The sequence below is a fragment of the Limanda limanda genome, chromosome 1 (genome assembly GCF_963576545.1).
Source record: "Limanda limanda chromosome 1, fLimLim1.1, whole genome shotgun sequence".
Lineage (NCBI taxonomy): Eukaryota > Metazoa > Chordata > Actinopteri > Pleuronectiformes > Pleuronectidae > Limanda > Limanda limanda.
The window spans coordinates 40,026,983-40,049,869 of record NC_083636.1 but is presented as its reverse complement, the minus strand read 5'-3'; the positions used below and the strand labels follow the sequence as shown (position 1 = coordinate 40,049,869).

Sequence of the window (22,887 nt, the reverse complement as noted above, 5' to 3'; positions counted from 1 at the left end):
TCAAAATCCCTGCAGCAAGATTTAAATATCTAGTGTACGGAATGAAACTCTATAAATCACTTGTATTTAAACTAGTGCCCATTTTCCTTTAAATATTGTGAGAAATATTAGGTTACGTTATTCAATGTTGTGGGGATGTTTCCTGGGAACTTATGAAGGTACCTATCAGATCCTACCAAAGGAGTTGGATCCCTCAAAGTGTGACGAGAGATCAACTGGAGGAGGAGGAGGACAGAGTTATTTAGACCTTAAAGTTGCAGTGTGAAGATGTAATTTGATGTAAATATAAAGTATTTTAATATAAAGGACCATTCTATAGTAAATAAAACAACAATGTAAATAATTTAGATGAAAGGATAATTTGATATAAAATTTCTCTCAATAGATCCCTTTCACCTAAATCTTACACATCGGACCTTAAAGGACAGTTTCTGTAAATGTAAATATGATGGAATCCAAATGTCCATGTCTGACCCTCGCTTCCAACCAACAAGCCTGTGAAAAGAATTGTTTTGCATAATTGGACTAGTTGACCTGTGGGGTCAGATACATTTGAATGGCTACATTTATGTATACAACCTTGAAAATAGAATGAGTCGTCAAAAACACATTTATGTTTTAAAGGAGGAGATGAGAGTAATATTGATGAATACATTATCAAAGATAGCTTACTATGTAATTGATAGTTAACAATTAACAGGGAAACAGGATTAGAACTTGTGGAAGCATTTTAATTTCACTAAAGCACTTATTAAGGGCGATACAATTACTGAATTCAATTAAAACATAAGACATCATTATTATGTAAAATGACACTGAGATGAATATTGTATGCTAAAAACAAAAGTGGGCAAGGATAAAGCCTTGGGCAACACGACAATGCAATTTGTTTTTAAAGTGCATCAAACTTCCACAAAGCCATGGATGTAGCAGATAGAGTTGAAAGTTTGGGACCTTGCAGCAGCTGAACTGGAAGTACAGTCGGTAATGGCAGTGGGTACATTTACTCCAGTAGGAAAGGGAACTTGAGTACATTGCAGTATATCTGATAATCAGATTGAGATATTTATTTTGTTTTGTCTGTCATCTGTACACAGTGAGCAGAAGCACTGGGTGACTGAATAATCTGCAGCTGCTCCTAGCGTATTTCATTTTACGTACTCTCCAGGTTGCTGCTTCTTTCCCTTGGGCAAGGCTCCAAGCACAAAAGGAGATTTGATGTTCAGCCGGTCCCTCTCAGCCTCCTCGTCCTCATTGTAGGGCTCGTCATCCTCGTCCTCCGCATCACTGTGGTGGGGGGTGGAGTGGAGGGAGGCTGAGGGAGAGGGGGGCACTGAGAAGGGGCGGGGGTACCGGAAACCCTCTGTCTGTGATAAAATAGGGTTATTATCATTTTATCGTGCAAGGGTACCGGTTTGGAAATTCAGTTTATTTGCATTAACATCACCTAACAGACTTTTTAACTTGATGCAATGACATTATCCATCACAATCAGCTGCTGTGTTTATTGTACCTATCAGACACGGTGGCAAATTCAGGAATGTTATATTTATTGTCTTTTCTTTTCATTTTCCATATTTGCTCCCTTTTCTGTGTCCATTTTCTTCCGTTCCTCCCTTCTTCCGTTAATTTTTTTTCTCCTTCCTTCCTTTTCTCCTTCAAATTCCCCCTTTATTTCCCCCCTTCATTCCGTTTCTTTCATCTCTTCCTCCTTCCCTCCTTCTTGTTCACCTAGACAATTATAGCTCTCTCATATAAATCAGTTTTTGGTCCACATTTAATATATTTATGACTTTTAGATCCAAATGGTAATAAAATCTGAAAATCATGAATAAGACGGTCCTTGAATCAGAGGAGGAAGAGCAAAGGTAGAAAGGTGAAGGTCTTATTAGAACAAAGGTGTTCAACCTCAGGATCATTCACAATGACGTCTTGCCATTCATCCAAATGTTACACTGTCAATTACAGCCTGCCAAATGTGGATTAAATCCAACACTGGGCCCTCTGAAAGGGATCATGTACATACGTGTTGAAGCTGAGGAAGGCTGTGTTACAGGTTCTCAAAGAACATTTCAATTGGAAATATACAAAATTTTATTTCACTTTGAAGAGCCAAAGATATTGGGCTTTAACAAACAGAAAACGTCAAACTTGGTGGAAAGCTTTGATAGATACAATTAATAACTTCGAATATACATTTTAAAATAAGTCTAATTTCCCACTTCACATTAAGTAATTGGATAGATATAAAATGTTGCTTGGTTCAAGATGCCATTCAAAATGTTTAAACCGCTAGCTGCTATTCAACTAAAAGTACCCAGAGGTTTTTAAAAATAATTAAAACTTCTCTGCAGACCTTTGTTTTCCTACATTTCCACCATGTTCGAAAGACCAGGAGAGAAAAGGTTAATTATGTTGTTGATGAAGTACTTTCACAACAAGCTGTTTCCCTCCAGGACACCAAGTGGCAAGATTACAAAAGACTATACAACAACGATAGTGCTATATGAATCATGAATGAACATAGAGGAGATCAAATTGTGATGCTGTTGGTTATGATTTACTGCTTTGGAAATGGTCGAAACTTGTGTAAAAGTGACACAAGTGTTAGGGCTGCACAATAAATGTCAAATTTACCGTCATCGCAACACAACATGCGCGATATATACGCATCACAAAAGACTGCTTGGACCTGCCCTAGATCATAAATTATAGATAATCAGATTATTGACGGGGATGTTCAGGGTTTATCCGTTCAATTTTTTCAGTGTCTGCAAAGGTTACTTACTGTATGGGATTTATTCTAGCAGCCAACCCAAAACACCTATATGTAAGCATTTGTTTCCAGTTATATCGTCATCGCGGTGTTCAACAACATTATCACGTGATTTTCTAATATCGTGCAGCCCTAACAGAGAGTATTCAAAACACATGAAATGCTAGACGTCAAGTAGGCAAACTGATTTTATGAGCTTTGCCAACCCTACCCGAAAGGTTCCTCCACTTTCATAAAACTCTGAGCACCACAGAACCCCCACCTCCCACCACTCACACCCTTGAGCAGGGAGTTTTTGGTGGGTAAAAAGATTTCTCCAAGGCTGCATTTACACCCTGGTCCCTGCTGTAAAAGCACTTTAAGTTGCTGCAGTGAAAACACAGCTACTGAAGCCAATCATTTGTCCAGCTGGAGCCGGAAGGAGGTATTCATTCATTCACTCACTCATGTTTTTTGTAGAGTGTGGCTCACCTTCAGAGGGGCGATGGGGTCCATGTTGAACTTCTCTGGGAAAGCTCTGCTAAGTGCCAGATGGCGGGCATGTATGTAGAACTGTCAATCACAAGTCAGCAGAGATGTGCATCAACAATTTGACAACAGTTAAGTGCACTTGCAAGTTTTTCTTTTTTGTTTGTTATTAAGACATTTAAGCTTTATAATTGCAAACTACAGCTTCACAGGGAAGGGTAAGAGATGGAGGTGAATACATTGTAAAAGGTTTTCAGATTCCATCTGATATGTAGTCCTGAGTAAATAGTAACCCTTTGAAAAAGTGACAGATTAAACAGGTTTTAACTGGGTCTGGACCCCATTCTGGAGTTGGACTGTGCTTGCTCCTCTTTTTCTCAACCACAGCTCAGTTTCAAACCTAATACACCTAAAATAAATGCCTGATAAACATCATATCACAATCTTCCACTCAGTCTACCGCTGATCAAGCAACTCACCCGCCCAAGGTATCTCCAGTCCAGCAGATCAGACAGCCTCTCTGTGCGGTTGCGTTGGATGATGCGCTGGCGCCGTGACTGCTGGCAGAAACTGAACATGAACTGGGTCAGCTGGTTACAGGACTCATCGGCGGAACGGAACCGCCGGTCCATAATGTAGACCCCTGTGAGAGAGAGAGAGAAAGAGGAGAAAGGGGAAGAATGACAATCATGGACAGTCCTTGAGGATATAACGCCTTAAACTGTGTATGTGTGTATGTGTGTGTGTGTGTGTGTATGTGTGTGTGTGTGTGTGTGTGTGTGTGTGTGTGTGTGTGTGTGTGTGTGTGTGTGTGTGTCCGTACCATAGGCAGAAGGGTCTGAGACATGCTCCTCCATGAAGCAGCCGAAACCTGACAGGTTGGTGGTCACACTGGGGATGCCCATTACTGTACATTCACCTGTAACACAACACCACACAGCACTGTTCGGAAAATAGCCAGGGTATTTTAGAGCTGCAACACGGATTGATTACATTTTTTTCAATTAATAGTTGAAGTCATTTTTCAAGCCAAAAATGGGATGGATTCAGGTTCTGCTTTTCTTTGTCTCCTAATGAATTGTATATATTGGGTTTTAGATTATGCAACTTGTACTACACAATATTGAGGCATTTTTCACCATTTTCTAATTGCATTGACCAAATAGTTAATTAAATGTAAAAAAAAGGTTTGGGATGTGCATGTAACATGTTGCAATGTGAATCTTAAAGGCTACCAGGTGTGTATCCCCATGGTTCATAGTAGGAGGGGAACACTCCAAGGTGACAGCCACGGACAAAGTCCTCATAGTCCATTGGCAGCAGGGGACTGGTGGAAGACAGGAACTCAGGGTGGAAGACTATCTGAAATGAGGATAGATAGAATGGAAACTGTGATGGGAATTTTGTATTTAGACATGTTCAAATGTAACAGATTACATTTATATAGAAAGAAGTTTACTGAAAGATGTATTTCTGTGTTTAAGACTCATAGTCAGAGTTTAGGTCAAGTTAACACTATGCATAATACTCTTGAAGGGCCTTATAGACGTGGCCTTCTCAGTCTAGTGTGAACAAAAGGTTTCTCAACAGGGGCCAATTAAGTCTTCTGCAGCAGGGAGCTTCAAAGGCTAATAGGTGTGACCTGCAGAGACAGGAGATCTCTGAGAAACTCAACGGGTCTGGAACAAGATGCGTTTAGCATCTTGTTCAAACTTCAAAGAGACCGCCAGAGACCAATGTCTGGTCTTCCTGTAAACGACATGGAGAGAAGCTGATTGGACAAATGTATTTTACTGTGGAGAGGAGGGATCTGATTGTATAAATGGAGTGTACTTTTGAGAGCTCATTGCCATTGCCCTCATATCTGTCACCGTGATGTTTGAGCTCTGTGCCATTGAGGTCAAGTCTGTTGTCGTGACTTGACCTTTGTAAACCGTCCGCAGACGGTTTGAATTAAACATCCAGAATTGATAATTGCTTGTTGTGTCATGATATGTAATAATTTTCCCATTACATTTGGCTGTTGTTGGCAGTGACATCCACGTGAGCGACTCTGGCTCTCGGTGCTGAGGGTAGGTAATTGCGCCGGGGCAGTACGTTTGGAACTAAACCTTTATTATTTCAGTGGGCCTGATGTTCTGAGAATCCGGAGTGCTCACTGAGGTGGGCTAAAGAACCGACTGGGACAGGCAAGCAGTTTCATTCTGGTAAAGTATAATTCTTGTTTTTAGATCTTTTAAGGAAAAAGGTCCAAAGAAATTCACTCATTCAGGGAAGTGAGTTACAGACGTGTATATACTAAGGAGGTCTTAGAGACCGGTATAGGATTCACAATAAGCTTAATAGGTTAAGATTCTTTTCAAAAAAAGATCAAAATGTTAAACAGGGTTTAGCGAAAGAGTTTAATGCTAAATTACTTTAATATTGGGCGCTGCGGCATGCTCATAGTTATTGTAAACAAGCAGAAGAGTAGAATATAAATATATCATAGTATTATTATTTTGAAATGGAGGAAAAGCTGTGACAGAGAGACCTAGGCCAGGTCTGTATCGTCTCAGCATAATAATCTGTTTGAAAATCTGATAAATTCCCATACATTTTATACCTGCATGTGTCTTGTTTAAGAGAAATGTGAAATTAAGTTTTCTCTAAGGCTATTTGATTCATGCAGAGTTTTAGAATTGTATTAGAGGAATTAAAATTAAAACTTAGTAATTACAAGAGGTGATTACAGTGGCAATATTATAACTGAAGGGGTATTTCTCATTGTCTCTTAAAAAGTGTTTTGAAGGTGAAAGGTTACTATCAACGTTACACAAATGTTGATGATTTGATACAAGTAACATGCATGATTTGATGAGACTAATCTGAGAATTACAGCTGAAAAAGAAAAAGTGAGGAGTGAGTGAGAGAGGATTTCTTGGAATTCTCAACACTGGAATAAGGTGAGTATAATTTCAATCATATTTGGGATATATGTGTAAGTTTTAAAGGCTTATATCAAAAGAAAAAGAAAAAGATTCAGATCAATCTTAAAACGAATTTGAAAATAGACGTTTTTTAAGAAATAGGAAAATAATTGGCTTTAGAAATTAATTCTGAAACATTAGGGTCTTTTCCATATCAGTAGAACTTAAATTCCCAAAAGATTCGTATTCTACTGAATAAATCAGAGTTTAAATTGATAAACAACCATTACAGAGATGAATTTACCACAGATTTCTTCTCCTACAGTTCAAGATATGGTTCTGAAGTATGGTCATTATAGTGTTACACAGTTTGGCTTGTGGGTAAAAAACTATGATTTTCCAAACACAGGGAACATAACTTTAAATCAGTTGAAGCAGCTTAAGATCAAATTGCTCGTGGAACAAGAACGAAGCAAAGAGGAACAAGACACAGGGAGAGATGTGGAGCTATTTGTGCCAGACTGGAGAGCATTTGAGTGTTGGTTGACTGAAGTCAACATAAGAGACAGTATACAGAAGGAAGTAACCGAAATAATCTCCAGGTATCAGTCTCTCCAAATAGGTTCTGATCTGGATACATTTCCACTGAGAGGGAGATCATGGAGACAGAGCAGCCATCAAGAGCAGACCATGATGGAGAGAGAGAAGTTCAACAAAACTTCAATATCGTAAGAACACAGCTGCAGACACCATGTGAATTAATGTTACACATAAAGCATATGGTTAACATTATTATAGTTAAATTAGAAATCAATAAAACTAATTGCTAAAAACACACAAATTAAATCTATTTTTAGGTTCAGGAACTAAAAGCACCAGTAAATATGTGTAAATAGTGTGATATTACTCTTAGAATGAATGTTATATAGCTCATAATGATAGAAAAACATATGCAAAGGTTGTAGATAGATCCATTTTTATCATTGGGGTTTAATAATGTGGTTAGAGGCTAAATGCAAGACAAACATTTATCTCTGTTGTCACTTTACTGCTGGGTAAAATTTAGGGGGAAGATAGAATAGTATGCTAAATTTTAAAACAGCAGGGCAGTAGTGGAAGACAGAGTTGAATAACATCTGCATTTATTTAAACGAGAAAGGGGGATCTGACACAAGCGTATCAATGGATGATCCGAGACAAATTTCTCACCTCTAAATTAACATCCTCTTGCAAAGAGCAAGGGGAGAGATCAAATTAGAGCACAAATGGTATTTACTTAGATTTATCTAAACACTTGGTAAGACAAATTTAGTTTAAAAGGTTATATAGAGTAAGTAAATTAAGGATAAAATAAGTTTGGTTGCATTTACAATAGTAAATACGGGGTTTGTCTCAGTAGTTTTTGATAGATACATTGGCTATAAGAAAAGAAAATACATTTAATCAAATTAAAAGATTTTAAAAGGAAGGTTTAAAGTTAATCGCAAACGATTTTCTTTCATGCTAAATCACATTGGGGTTTCTGAACACATTTCTGCATGAAAATGTATTTCTTTGATGTAATTGATTGACATTTTTAGTTTGTAGTAAACATTATTGATTTTTCTGAGTTGATAACAGGTACTATCATGTTTGTGAAACGGACACATATATGATTTTGGTCTGATCAGAAGAGCAGACGCAATAGAAAAGAATATCTGAAATCTTCTTGTGGAATATGAGTAATCTTTTGTTTAAACAGAAAAACTTTTTCCTTTAGGGGAAAAGCAACAGATGCAAAGTTTCAAGCAAGTCTCAGAGCAATGGCAGCTTCTGAGAGAACAGAGTAATGTGATATGTGTGATACTTTGAAATAAGACTTTACTAGTGTCATATGCTGTAACAATGATATTTGCTGGAGAAAATAACGTTCACTTTTCAACAGCTAGGAGGTTCAGCTATGATACAGTATTGTTTTGGATGATAGACATTACTATTTACAAATAGAAAGTTTTTAACTAGGAAATTCTTAACTTTATCAGTAGAACAAATTAAGATTTAAATGGTTAACAGCTGATTACTGTGAAACTGAAGTGTTTGATGACAGGTTTTCAGCATCACAGTGTGATAACGAATGACAGAGGGGTTTTACGACTCTGTTTGAAACAAAGGAAAACCGTCCCCATCATCACATGCATGGACCAAAGAGATGCAAATATGCTAGTGGCGAGAGTGTCAAGATTTACACTGATAGCTTGTTTGCATGGGGGTTCTGCATGTAATTTGGGCTGAAGAAGAAATTCATGAGATTGACTTCACACCATTGTCTTGCCTTGACTGTGTTACTGGTTGCAAACAGTATGCAGTCTGTAGAGGACATGGAAGGCATTTGAATGATTCTTAACACTGACATTTAATGTGGGTTACAGGAGCGGTTAGCAAGACTACATCGAACTAAATTTTTTTTAGAATGCAGATTTGGGTTTATTAGTTTAGGAATTAAGTAGTCTTGATAGACTGTGTTTTGTTTGGTGGTCGATGGACTTTTGATGTGGGATATGGATGATTTTGTTCAACCTGTGTATGTTTTCTCATTAGGTTGGATTGACACATGACTGGAGTCAGTGTGTCAAGAGAGAGGAGTAACATATGCTGGATATAGATGAATTGGGTTATCGGGTGTACACAAGAAACACTCTAAATAATATTCAATAAAACTTTTTTAACAGAGTTATGTAATTTGAGTTACAAATAAAATAAGGACATCCAGATTCTACAAGATTGACATCCACCTCAAAACAAACGGTTTAATCATTTATAGAGAGGTTTAATAAAGATTAAGTTAAATAAAGTAGGTTAGGGAAATAAATAAATACTGTTTTGTTTTATGACATGATTTCTATGCAAGCAGAAGTGTTTCCCAAACATCTAAACAGGATTCTCCAGCGGTGAAACAGATACTGTTCGGAGAACTCATTCCATGATGGAAGATTTCAAAAGGATGTCCGCTGACAAGGGTAACATATTCATAAGTATAGCTTTATGGATACTGGTGAGTATGAGTATCAACACAAGGCAACATCATGCCACATCCCGCCAGGGATGGGACAGTGGAGAGAGAAGGAAGTAAAAAACAAACATAACAAACACATTGAAAAACACATTGAAAAACAAACTGGTAGATATTGTTTTAAACTGTTTCCTGTACTCTTTAAAATCCACAGGCAGACGAGGAGATTCTATCTAAATCCATGGAGAGAGGACTGCGTGACCTGAAACCAGGAGACTGGATTGTGCTTAAGGACGTGCGGATGGAAGAAGAAGACGACGTCGATGGAACGAGTGCAAGCCAAATGCCTCTCAACACAGATGACAGGAAGGTCGCAGAGGTCAACCTGGAGATGAGGGCCAACGCAGGAGGATTTCCAGAGCCAGGGGTGGATCTACAGGACGGGAAGTGCTTTGTGCCAGTGTGTGAGCTTCAGTCTGAAATTTTTAGGTGTTGCAAGGAGAGTCAACACATTTGAAGAGCTACACGCTGAACACAACCGCACCAACAGGAGATCAGCAACACATGATTATACGACTGAGAAGCATTCAAGGGAAAAGAGATGGTTTCCCTGCTCACGAATGCTTGGCAGGAACAACATCAAATTTCTGATCATCAAAGTCAGAGCATACAAGATGTCTCTGAAACAAGATGTTCTTCAACAAGGAGGTGTTCGACACACGATCAGGACGAAGTGTGGCACCAATACAGTGAACATTTTGATAATATGATGATCATCATGTTAATAATTGTAAAATACGTTATTGAAGTTTGTAGAAACTGATCATTTTCAATTGTGTAACTCTGTTGTATTGTTTTTGCACTAAGACTAGTGTTACTTCTTTAATTCACATATCCTGGAAAATTCCCAATCTAAATGATGAGATGTTATAAAGATGTTGATCCCAGATTGATAAAAAGGGAGGAATTGTGATGGGAATTTTGTATTTAGACATGTTCAAATGTAACAGATTACATTTATATAGAAAGAAGTTTACTGAAAGATGTATTTCTGTGTTTAAGACTCATAGTCAGAGTTTAGGTCAAGTTAACACTATGCATAATACTCTTGAAGGGCCTTATAGACGTGGCCTTCTCAGTCTAGTGTGAACAAAAGGTTTCTCAACAGGGGCCAATTAAGTCTTCTGCAGCAGGGAGCTTCAAAGGCTAATAGGTGTGACCTGCAGAGACAGGAGATCTCTGAGAAACTCAACGGGTCTGGAACAAGATGCGTTTAGCATCTTGTTCAAACTTCAAAGAGACCGCCAGAGACCAATGTCTGGTCTTCCTGTAAACGACATGGAGAGAAGCTGATTGGACAAATGTATTTTACTGTGGAGAGGAGGGATCTGATTGTATAAATGGAGTGTACTTTTGAGAGCTCATTGCCATTGCCCTCATATCTGTCACCGTGATGTTTGAGCTCTGTGCCATTGAGGTCAAGTCTGTTGTCGTGACTTGACCTTTGTAAACCGTCCGCAGACGGTTTGAATTAAACATCCAGAATTGATAATTGCTTGTTGTGTCATGATATGTAATAATTTTCCCATTACAGAAACAAATGTTCATTCGTCAGCATTGGCATTTATTAGCTGTTCATCAGTCCAACAGGACGGACAGAATTGTAAGGGTTCCCAGGGGATGCATCTTAACGTTTTGGTGACCTCTTGACCTTGTAATGCCCCCCTCAGGCCGATGCTTCCTCTTGTTCACAATGTTTAACTTTGTGCACAATATATACTACCTTAGATTTCCTTGGTCAGAGGTGTAACATGCCAATAACGTAACGTTCAATTAAAACAAGCTGTCCATGTGTTTCTGCGGCTAGCTTCTCATAAAATTTGGTAGTCAGATAGCTACCTTCTTTTATGTTCTTACTACAAAGTGCTTTTCCCTTAAATGCCTAAACGCAAACCCTGCGTATGAGCTGCAACAGCATTTAATGCAACATGAAGTACACATACAGAACGTGCTGTCTACCTTGACGCGATCGTTCCTGGAATTGAAGAGGCCGATGCGCCTTATGTTGGACAGGATGGGGTCTGTGGCGTCATCCAGCATGTTGTGCGTCGTCACTGGGGGGAGGGTTTGTCGCTGCAGCAAGGAGTGTAAAGTGTATTAAACAGTAACGTACATTTTAGCACTCAGAGTGATCCTTTGTACGATCATGACGTCATTGCAAGGGTTAGCCACACTGCCAATCAATTTTCCCTCAGGGATAATGACGTCAATCAATTAATACATCAATACAACTTGATCCCAATGCATCAGGATAAACGACTGAATGATGTTGTTGTGGGCTGTGAACACCACAGGACAGAGAATCCCTACCTTTACACAGCTGTGTTCATACTACATATCAAACACAGCATACAGCGTAATGAACACACGTGCCTAAGCAGTGCAATGACATAATGAATGTTTCGGTCAATGTTTTGCAGCCGGTAACCTTTCAGAGTGGGATTCTGAGAATATCAGATCAGTGCAGGCGTTATCTCAACCTAATCTGATCACAACACAAAACAAAGCCAGCAACGCTTTATTTTATAATCAATTCATTTCACAGGCAGCATGTTGATCAAACTAGGAGAGAAGGGATAATTTTAAAGAAATAATATTTGTTGTCATTTTAATGAGTCAAAGAAATTCCTCTGGAAATCAACACAACATACCAAGTCTTCTTTATCACCTTAAATTTACTACAAAATTACAGTCCTTCACTGATGTTTTTGGGCGGCTGTGACTCAAGAAGGTTAGGGGGATGGGATCCCAACTTGCTTTGCCAGCATTGTGTGAGTGTGATTGTGTGTGATAGAGATAGTGCTGCACACTGTATGAATAAGTGTGTGAATGGCAAAAAGTGTATTGTAAAGCACTTTGAGTGCTCAACAAGACTGTATATAAATACATCCCATTTACCATCATTGATTTGAAACAGAGGGTAAAACAAGCTTTAGTTTTAAAAATATTTCGCAGTCTGAACTAATGTTAAACTACAGTTATGACAAATGGGAGGACGTAGCTCCAACAAAGCACAATCTGTTGTAAGTGTGTGGGTGCCTGTGCGTTTGCATTCTGCAGAATATAATATATATAGCATGAATTTAAATTGCAGTTATGACAACAACCCAAATACCTGCACCAACTACTTAATGGATGAAGTCTTAGACTTCAAAACTAAACAGAGGGTTTAAGAAGTTGGCAGAGACATACAGATCCCCATCAGATGCATCAAGTACTTGCTTTGCCTAAGCAGAATTATTCTGCCTAAGCAGAGTAGGTACTTTTTGATCCTTGAACCATTGAAATCACATAAACATAAAAGGCTGACGGGATAGATAGTCACGCACAAAATGCACTATTTGCTTTAAATCAGATGGTCAGACGCCTAAAAATAAGTACACACATGTACAATTGAAAAGATGTGCTATAAAATTAAATAACTGTTGGATCACCTTTAAGAGTAATAAATTTACACTACATTTACATTTACATTTCTGTTGGTGATCAGTCAGGAGTGTCTGTTTTGCCCTAAACATGCACACGACACTGTTTCTCCATCACTGGATCTGATGTTTTGCCACTGGAATGGAACCGAGTTATGTATTAGACCAAGCAATCAGTGGACAATGCACAACACAGGGCGGCCGTAGATCAGGTTGTTCTCTCACCAGAAAATAAGCAGTTCGACCCCAGTCTTCCCAGTTCCGCATGCCCAAGTATCCTTGAGCGAGACACTGAACCCCAAAATTGCCCCTGACTTCTGTGCACTTCTCATAGAAAAAGTGCTGCCCATAGATAGTCTGTTTAAATGTTTGGGTGTGGAACTGTACTGTAAAGCTCTTCGAGTGGTCATCATGACTAGAAAAGCTCTATATAGACGATACAGACGATTTACAATGCATTGGAATGGATTTTCTCTACACTTTAAGTCAACATGACATGTAAAGAAGCACTAAATATGCAGGACACATTGTTGATGTGGACGTGTGTGAAATAAACAAGCCTGTTTTTGAAGAGTGGGGGTGAAGGAGATGTGGAGGGGGGGGGGCGGTACCAATGAAATATTGGCAAACAGAAAACGAATCACAACAGAACATCCCCCAATTACCAATAAGAGTGAGCTTCTTATCCATCACTCGCCTCACAGTAGTCGTCAATACCGCTCACACTCCATTTCCGACCATTGAAATATTGACTTTGGCATGAATTAATTTAATTGAGAAAGACCTTTGTATACACACTCAGCTTGTAACTGTGTGCTGTAACATACATCACACTGAAACACTGAAGCTATTGATGCACAGTCTGGGGCAGAGGAAGGTAATTAACCTGCTCTTGGCTTGTTTATGGCTGTGATGTTCTCTGTGCTCCATGTAATCCCCTTCTTGTCCCTCAGTTATTCATTTACAGCTCGCATTGATCCCTCCTGGGGAAATGTCTCATCCATTCATAAAATCAGAAGAATTGGAAAGTATGGAGATTTATCTTCCACAGCATCACGTACATCTTTCCACATATATATATATATATAAAGATCACGCCGGTGTAATCCAATGATATGGCTGGTTCAAGAGGTCACACCATAAATACAGAGCAGGGCAGTCCCCAGAGTTATATAATGTTTTGCTGCTGTTCAAATGCGTATTGTTCTCTGAATAATTTCAATCTAAAATCGTCACTTAAGTGCAAAAAAATCATTCTTTGAACTTAAAAATGATAAGAATAATAATGATTGATATCAACTGTTACGAAAACCTTCATCCTGATATGGTTTTTGGCCATAGCACAAAACCAAAGTTTAAAATATGCCCAGTATATTCCAGTTAAGCATGGAAATTGGAAACAATTCCTCTATTTTCAATGAATGGGAAGACATGCTGTATGTTTCTGACCTGCAAGTGTTTCTTTTACCTTTGTGTGGATCTACGAGTATGCACAAACTTTCATGTTCAGACAACAGCAATTTACAACGACTCTCTACCATCCTCTGACTGTGTAGGACTATTAAAAGGAAGAGGGTCAATAGAAGAATTTAAATATCAGTATTAGACCCAGGTGTCAAAAGTCTTGAAGACATAAGATGGCAAAAATGCAACAGAAAACAATGCTACTGATTTTTTAATCACAAGATCAAGAAGAAGCACAAACAGCCTCCAGTACCTGCGTGGAAAAGATGGCTCTCTTCATCATGCTGAAGTCGTCTCGGTCCAGGATGGTGTTCATATCAGGGATCACCCCTCTGACAACAGATCATTAAATATATAGTTATTAACGATACAAGAGGACTAATGTTGATGCACACAGCAATTTGATATCAATGTTATCTGTCTGCATTATCAATAAAGCTGTGGGTTCACATGCAGTGTTTATAATCTTACTTTAAAAGAGCATCGTACAGCTTTTTCCCAAACTTTTCTTTCACATTATGAGCTGTATCCCTGCAAGGAAAATTGGGAAATTTGACTCAGAAATACACTTTAGAACCAGACTCATAAAATCACAGACATTATAGTAAACTTAGGCAGCATCTCTGTATTTTCTAATATGATGATATCAGTGGCTAATGTTTGAGAAACCCACATTTAATGCTTTAGGTTAGAGAAGGTGGCTTGCCCTCTTTCACTGGCAATAAGGACTTCAGACTTAAACCGAATAGGCAGTAGTTGTAATAAAAGTGTCTTCTTACAGGGCCATTGTAGAAATGACTGAAAATTTACTTTCTTCCCTGTTTCTCCCTCTTTCTTGCTTAAATGCTTTCACTGAAGGCCTCAGTGCACAACATGTATCTTTAACGAAGATGAATAGATGATTAGATTTTGTTAAGAGCCTCGAACTTCCACCATTTAAACTGCAAAACATCCTACAACATTAACATGCTGCCTTGACATCCTGACCGCAAGGCTTTTTAGGGTTGTTAGGAGTTGCTTAACAGCTCTCTCTTCACAGAAAAACAGTACATATCAATACACTTTTGACCATTCAAGCACTTCCCAGTACACGTCGGATTCACCTGTGCATACATGCATACAGTGTTTCTATCCCCAGTGCTTTCTCTGTCACATCACTCATACACATAGCTCAGTATCCTGTCCGTGGTCAGTGTAATTCAAACTGCAGTGTGACATACCAGAGCTGTTTGCGTATCGCCTGCCCCTTCAATGACTCCACATTAAAGTTGTTGGTTTTGGCAGGCATGATAAAGAAAACTACCACCGTAACATCATTGTTGTGGACCTATGGAGAAAGCGAAGAGTGAGAGGATAACAACAAGTGACGTGGACAGGAATGCAGGCTTTATATACAGTGTTTGGTATAAGTATATACTACTGTAACTCCACACTGTACAATAGATCTGAAAGTATATAACCAACGGGCCTCACCCGCAGCAGGTAGTTGAGTCTGGACAGTGATTCGAGAAAAATGTCAGCTCCCTTGTTGGAGAACTCGTAGCGTCCAGCGATGAAAAAGAAAAGGGTTTTCTCCAAGTTGAAGTCCAAATGACTGCAAAGAGGTTATTATTGTCAGAAACTCATCATTTCCCATCCGTCCATCCATCCATCCGTCCATCCATCTCTCCGTCCATCCGTCCATCCATCCATACATCCATACATCCATCCATCCATCCATACATTCAACAATCCGTCCATCCATCCATCCAACGTCCAGATATGAAAACAATAAATTCTGATGGCTCATTACTTCAACAGAAACACTGGGTTACTTTAACATGAGATGGATAACAATTAACTTATAAAAGAAAGTCACTCACCCATAAAAGTGTCCTCTGACAAATTCTTGTATGCGGGCCTTGCTGGTGCAGTGCATATTTTGAAACTCGTGCATGGCTGAGAACTTCTTCACATTGAGCCCATTGGGGGTTACCACATCTGTACCATCAATACAGCAACAGGAGGGCGTTAATGACAGACACACAGTTCAAATGATCGGTTAGTTTGTCCTGATAGAGGTGCATTAGGGGGGAGGGACGTCAGCAACTCTGGTTTCGTCCTCTCCGGGACATGAATATTCTAAGATACTGCAGTCAGTTAGAGCAGGAGTTGGACAGACGGACAGTGACTAAAACCCATTCATTCTCTGGAGGCCATTCAATACTTGACACACGGCAGTGAGCAGCTATCCCACCTGGCCTCCTGTGCAGAATGTGGCTGGCCTCCACAGCTGTGATATCTGAAACTGTGGTGAAGACATGAGCACAGTGGACCGCGGCTCTCTCCAGACAGTAGCGATGGTAGATCTGTCTTTCCCCGGCCTCCTTGTCAATGTCGAACTGCAATACACACACACACACACACACACACACACACACACACACACACACACACACACTCACACACACACACACACACACACACACACACACACAGAGAGAGAGAGAGAGAGAGAGAGAGAGAGAGAGAGAGAGAGAGAGAGAGAGAGAGAGAGAGAGAGAGAGAGAGAGAGAGAGAGAGAGAGAGAGAAGGGACAGGCCAATACAGTTTAAGGTGCCATTGCTTCAAGAATTCTCATTCTAACTTTAAAATGCGGCATGGCACACTATCCAACAACATCTGAAATGTCCTTAAGACAAGAATATCATAATACTTGTGTCAAGGGGTTAACATATTTTGTATCTTTTCATCATTGATGTCAAATAATTGCAGCTGATTCAGTCACACACACACACACACACAAATTGCTGGCCTGTGGGGATATATTATATTATATTATATTGATCAAAGAAAATACTTAACCCTTTTCTAATGTGACATAAACCTGTGTAGAATAAGTGGATGTGTCCCATTTAAAACACGAGAGAGGCCAGATTGAAGTTGAGGAGTAGATCATTTTTTCAAACTAATTAATTCAGTTTGTTAAATTATATTGATTTCATTACTTTCTTCAGTCAACAGAGCTGAACATGCATATTGATATGATTCCATTGACAGAATAGCTGGGCTTCCTGTTCAGGCTGGATGGATAATTGATGGACAAGTTGCTTGTCAGTATCCATTCTGTCGGTGAGAGGCCTTTAGGTCCATGCTGACATTTAGAATGTGAACAACACACTGACCCCTTCACACGGCTCAATATCACTAATGATGCTCTAAGTGGCTGTAAAAAGACTGAATGCTAAAATGTGAACATGAATCTGCTGTGTGTGTATGTGGGAGAAGGGGGGGGGGGTCATGAAGGTGATGACGTAGTTTAAGGTTATGGTTAAACCAGCAGTAGTTGATAGAACATAATCCATGCACACTCAACAGCACATTTTTGCAGGTGTGTGTATACTGCAGAGCCTCTCACCGTGTCCAGGTTGTTATAAAAGTCGGTATTCCCAGCACAGAGGTATCGTCCCAGCAAGGTGGCGTGTGTCGTGAACACCGTTGCTATTGGAATCTTACGGGAGCGAGAGAAAATAAGCCCAGGTCCTGCCTGCCACTCATGGAAATGACAAATAACATTTGGATTGTCTCCAAGGTTGTCTGTCAGCTGGAAAAGAGTAGAGGAGAACAATGGTTACTGTTCACAAGTTCATAAGGAGCGTGCTGAACATCACACTGACACACCAGCTGACCTCTCGGAAGAACCAGGCTACCAAGGAGCCCAGGATGAGTGATTCATTGGCCTCTCGGTCATGGTAGGGCAGGCCAATGTTGCAGGTCTGCCAAAGGTCCCCCTTCCACCGGTCCAAGTTCCAGGCAGCAGAGCCGATGTCAAACAGGATCACATAGGGGCTGCCTTCGATTAGCCAGCGGCCAAAATGAACCTGCAGCATCATCATAAACGCAGAAAAACAATTAAGAGAGAATTACACATAGTTACTGTACATACAACAATAAACATTATGAAATTGGTATAATTCAGGTTCATTGGCCCAGAAGCATAATGGTACATTAAGCTGTGATCAAGTCCCGGACTTGCCCTTGACTCCAACCTGTCTCATTACAATGGACTGCCCATGTGGTGGTCTATTTTCTAGTCTATTTTCATCAACATGGAGGAAGGAAAGGCCATGATGGTTGATTCTTACTTGAAGTGAAATCAACAAAGCTATGATTACAATTGGACTCAAGTCTATGGATCAAATCTAGACTACCCAATAATTAACTCTGAAAAGAGGGTGACAAAAGAAATCTCTATCAAAACAGGTCAGACTCTTTAGAGATATAGGATGTCAATATCAATATTCGCCCTGTAGAAATTGACTGTTGCTTAGTGTAGAGAGTGTTAGCAAGAGAGAACTATATGAACTATAACTATATATATTTTTTATAAATGTCAAATAATGAAAAGCCATGATGGTTGATTCCTTCTTCAACAATCACCAATACTGTTACTACAAGGCTACTATGGGAGTGAGAGGTCCTGTGTTCAAATCCCAGACGACTTCAACCTTTCCCCCCAAAACAGACTGTCCATGTGGATGCCAATCTCATTTCTGATAAATTCAGCCCTTGAACACCTTATATTCTGCCTGTCCCTATAAAATGGAATGTCAATGTGGGTACTGAAACAATTAATTTAGACTTGATTGTTATTAGCCTAGAGGCATATAATGCTACCTTAGGCTGTGAGAGAACATGTGAAAAAGTTCCAGACGAGCCCTTGCATCTAACCTGTCTCACGTAGATGAACTGCCCATGTGGTTGTCAAACTCACTTCCATATTGGGATTGAGCTGTTGATGCATGTTGACTGAACAAAACTCTACAGCTCAATGAAAAGTCAGAATTGGTTAATTCTACAAATTAACTGAGTATTGCTTAGCATACAGATTGGAGGTGGTAAACGATATTTTGCCGACTTTCCTCAATGTGAAAGAATTACAGGCCATGCTATCTGATTCTTACAAGACAAATATTAGTCAAAGTAGTCACACTCTATAGAATCATATCATGGTTTCAAAACAAAAAGTAAAATAATGAAGTTGTTATTGTTTTTTCTCAAGTACACTTTACAAATCTTCTTCTTCTTCTTCTTCTTCTTCTTCTTCTTCTTCTTCTTCTTCTTCTTCTTCTTCTTCTTCTTCTTCTTCTTCTTCTTCTTCTTCTTCTTCTTCTTCTTCTTTTGATTATAATTTGTGGAGGTGAGGGTGCTGGGAGAGCACCTTCACCTGCACCACAGAGGGGCAATCAGCCAAGTGAGAGCTGGCTTCTTTATGTTGGATTTAAGTTTATGTTTGCACCGGGTCTTTGAATAAAAGATGCTTAAAACTGAACTGTTCGTCTCTGGCTGCTGTGGTGAGAGCCCCGTGGCATGGTCAACTGCCACACTATCATGATTATTATTAATAATAAATGCTGCTGAAATGCTAATATACTTACTCTATAGGTATCACTTTTATTATTATTACAATATCAGTCTGACAGAGCTGAAAAATGAACTGTTATTTGGATCTCTCTTGGCTCTTCTACTCTCTTCCCCCTAACTTTCTTTTTCCGCCCATGTCTCCACTATTTTTCTCCACTCACACTAACCAGTTGAGAGAGAGATTGGGGTTCAGTATCTAGCCCATGTACCATAGCTTCCCCATTAGTACATAAACATCAGATGCACATTTTGGATCACACCCGTTAGTCCCTTCTGTGGATTATAAAGGTATCCGGTGTGTGACTGCCATCTAGTGGTTGATGATATGTGGGTACTAAAAGACCATACTGTTCCCGTCACTGACAGTGTGATATGATCTCAGGGAAACTACACAGTCAGCGGTGACATTGTTGGATTGGTGTAAATAAAGTAAATATAACAGTTAAACAATTAACATATATTTTCAAAACAACATAAACAACTAAGATTTATACTCCATATTTGTGATTATATATGGTGGTTTTTGTATTGACGAAACATTAGCTTATAGTTGTACAAATCATGTAAATCAACAACCTTTGTACATTAGTAGGTTACTAAATTGAAATGATTAGCTAATGATTATTATTATTTTTATTAGTAGTAGTAGTAATAGTAGTAGTAATAGTAGTAGTAGTAGTAGTAGTAATTATTTTAATATTACAGCCCTTTAAGACTTTCAATTTTTTCATTAAAAACAATTTGCATACAGGTATTTGCCCGAGGACACTCGAGACACAGACATACCTGGCAGTCGTTCTGGATGAGAGCATCCATGGCCTTCCTGATGGCGGGGTTGGGCGGCTCACAGGCCTCCACCTGGGTCTGGAAGTTTTGTTCGAAGTAGGGCCCCATCATGTAATAGTTCTCCCCCCATTCATCTGCTGTGATCTTTGCCTTGGTCTGGATCACTGTGTAGATTCCTCCAACTGTAGGTTCACACAAGTCTCATGTCTTTCACTCGTTTTTTCCTTTAATAATCATATCATGAACAAAGATGAAGCTCATGCCACTGTACCATCTCAGTGTACCAGTAAGGGTCAAAGGTCACCTGATTTATTGGTTTTGATTCTTTAGTGAACTTTGTAGTTGTTTGACATGTCGTTACAAGTCAATGAGGTCAGACCCCTTGACTTTCTTAAACTTTTGACATTAACCATAAATGCAGAAGAACGGATTTGTGACCTGTGCATTAACACAATCCTGTCTATAAAAGTCATGTCTTGGTTTTTGCTCTGATATGCATTGTCAGCAGTGAGATTCCTATGTGAATATGTGGTGTGTGTCTTTCCAAACTATGTCAGATCAACTAAATATACCTCAGGTTGTCTGAATTCTTTCGTCAATATGCTCAGTTTTGTGCAAAAAAAATTGAAAATTCTAAAGGCCATAACATAATTTTTTTTCAACATGAGCATGATGGGGTCTGAAGAACAATCGATTTATTTCAAGCATGGTAATTTCATTTTGGGAAAAAAGTGAAACAGATAAATTTGGAATGCCTTTAATCTTTCGGTTCGATTAGAGATTCCCCTTTTTTTCCCCCTCATTTCCATCATTGCCAGCTGATTATCCCTTGTAGTAGCAAAAAAAAATTGTTGGATTTTTAATTTACATTTAAAAAATGCATGTTGTCATAAATTCCAGATTTTACAGCAACTAACTTTAACAAACAATTTAAAGGTCCACATGTCTCTTCTAGGTTCTGGATATAAGACAGCTTTAGGTGTTTTGGCCTTTAGAGTATTTATTCAGTCTGAGTCACCTGGTTCTTACTGCAGTATTTTGTGTGGTTTGTTGAATGATGTGTTTCTATTTTGTAACACACTAAAACACATGGAAATGTTTTGACCAAACTTGGCAACTAAAAGACAAATATTGATATGAGAGACCAGCGGCTGTTGCTGAGCTCATAGTGACGTCCGAACTGCATTAGAGAGCGGTGGTTATATAAAAGGAGAGGGCAGGGAAAACAGCAGAATGAACCATAACCTCTCTAACTGTTCCACGACATGGCCACCTGATGCATTAGACACAATGAAGGCCTACATTTGCTTTCCAGACACTAAACTCTATGGAAACTGTAAAACAGTGATTTCATAAGTGCAGTCGCTGTCAAGTTAAATTCACAAAAAAGAGGAATATTGTAATTTTTATATTTTTTACAGAAGTTATTACTTCTGTAAATTGTAAAAAATCTGAGAGGCCATTTAGTAAAAGTGACCGTCACGTAGACTAACAGACAGGTCTATGGTCAGGCTGTGTTTTGTGATGTGTAACCCCTCCACTGTCGAGATGTGTAACAATATTTAACAATGATTGTGAGTCTTTTTTAATACAGATTTCTTAAGTCTAAGCTAAAAAAAAGGCTGAACAAGCCAGTGATGAATTATCAGTAGGATACACATTTACAAACTTCAGTTTGTGCTGCACCGTGCCAGAAATTTGTTGTAGAAAAATAGCATTTATGGGGATGAGTCATTGTCATTCTAAGATTTTATCAAATGTCCCATGTTTGAGCCTTTGATTATATAGACGTAACATATTATAATTCATCAGTCAAAGCAGCTCCTCTTTCATTACTTATCTGCAGTTTAATGTTTAACTCCTCACAGGGAGGAGACTGAGTCCACTTTCAGCAGATTTCAATATTTGCTCTTCCAGGGGCAAACAGTCAGTTTTACACAAGATATTATCAATATGATAAGATGTTTTACTTTCAAATGCTCTGTATGGAATCCCTTCCTGTCAGTTAATCCATGTTTATGTTTTCTCTTAATTTGTCTTCCAAAATAAAGGTGATACTCTTAACATTTGGTATAAACAGGCTGTGTGCAATAAGTATCATGAAATGTTTTGGACAGCTCACTGCATGGATGCATCAATGAGAACATGTGTCTCATTTTGTTTTGGAAATTAAAGAATCAATCGGGACACAACAAACTTGTGATGATTGAAAGTGACAGATGTCGGGTCAGACTTACCTTTGTTGGTGACCTCCCAGGCCACCTCAAAGAGCAGCAGGTCCTCCACGGGTAGCTCATCTTCTTCCCAGGACGGCAGCACCCCGCTCAGGGACGTCATGGACAAGGAACGAGACAGTGGCATCGTGTAACTTGGCGAGGCACAACAGGAAGCAGCTGGAATGTGAAGCAGTTCTGTCTGAAGAGGAACCCTGCATACAGACCTGCGAGTCAAGGTCCTGAGCTCGGCAGGGACAGTCCACCAGGACACAGCAGGAAAGACAAGAGCTTCCACCACCACGCCTACTTAGGCTGACCTTCCACACAAACACACACACACAAACACACACACACACACACACACACACACACACACACACACACACACACA

General features: G+C 39.2%; 1 protein-coding gene across 1 annotated transcript; it reads right to left on the bottom strand.

The window, feature by feature from the left end:
- Positions 1-710: 710 nt before the first annotated feature.
- gys2 (glycogen synthase 2) lies at positions 711-22,796 on the bottom strand. Its single transcript, XM_061081605.1, has 16 exons — positions 22,518-22,796; positions 20,281-20,462; positions 17,760-17,951; positions 17,489-17,674; positions 16,328-16,472; positions 15,954-16,071; positions 15,565-15,685; positions 15,312-15,418; positions 14,563-14,622; positions 14,345-14,423; positions 11,162-11,275; positions 4,480-4,606; positions 4,068-4,163; positions 3,724-3,887; positions 3,248-3,328; positions 711-1,367 (listed from the first exon to the last, which is right to left on the bottom strand). Exons 1-16 carry the CDS (start codon positions 22,639-22,641, stop codon positions 1,149-1,151), a joined length of 2,115 nt encoding a protein of 704 aa, XP_060937588.1. The 5' UTR covers positions 22,642-22,796; the 3' UTR covers positions 711-1,148.
- Between the last annotated feature and the right edge of the window lie 91 nt (positions 22,797-22,887).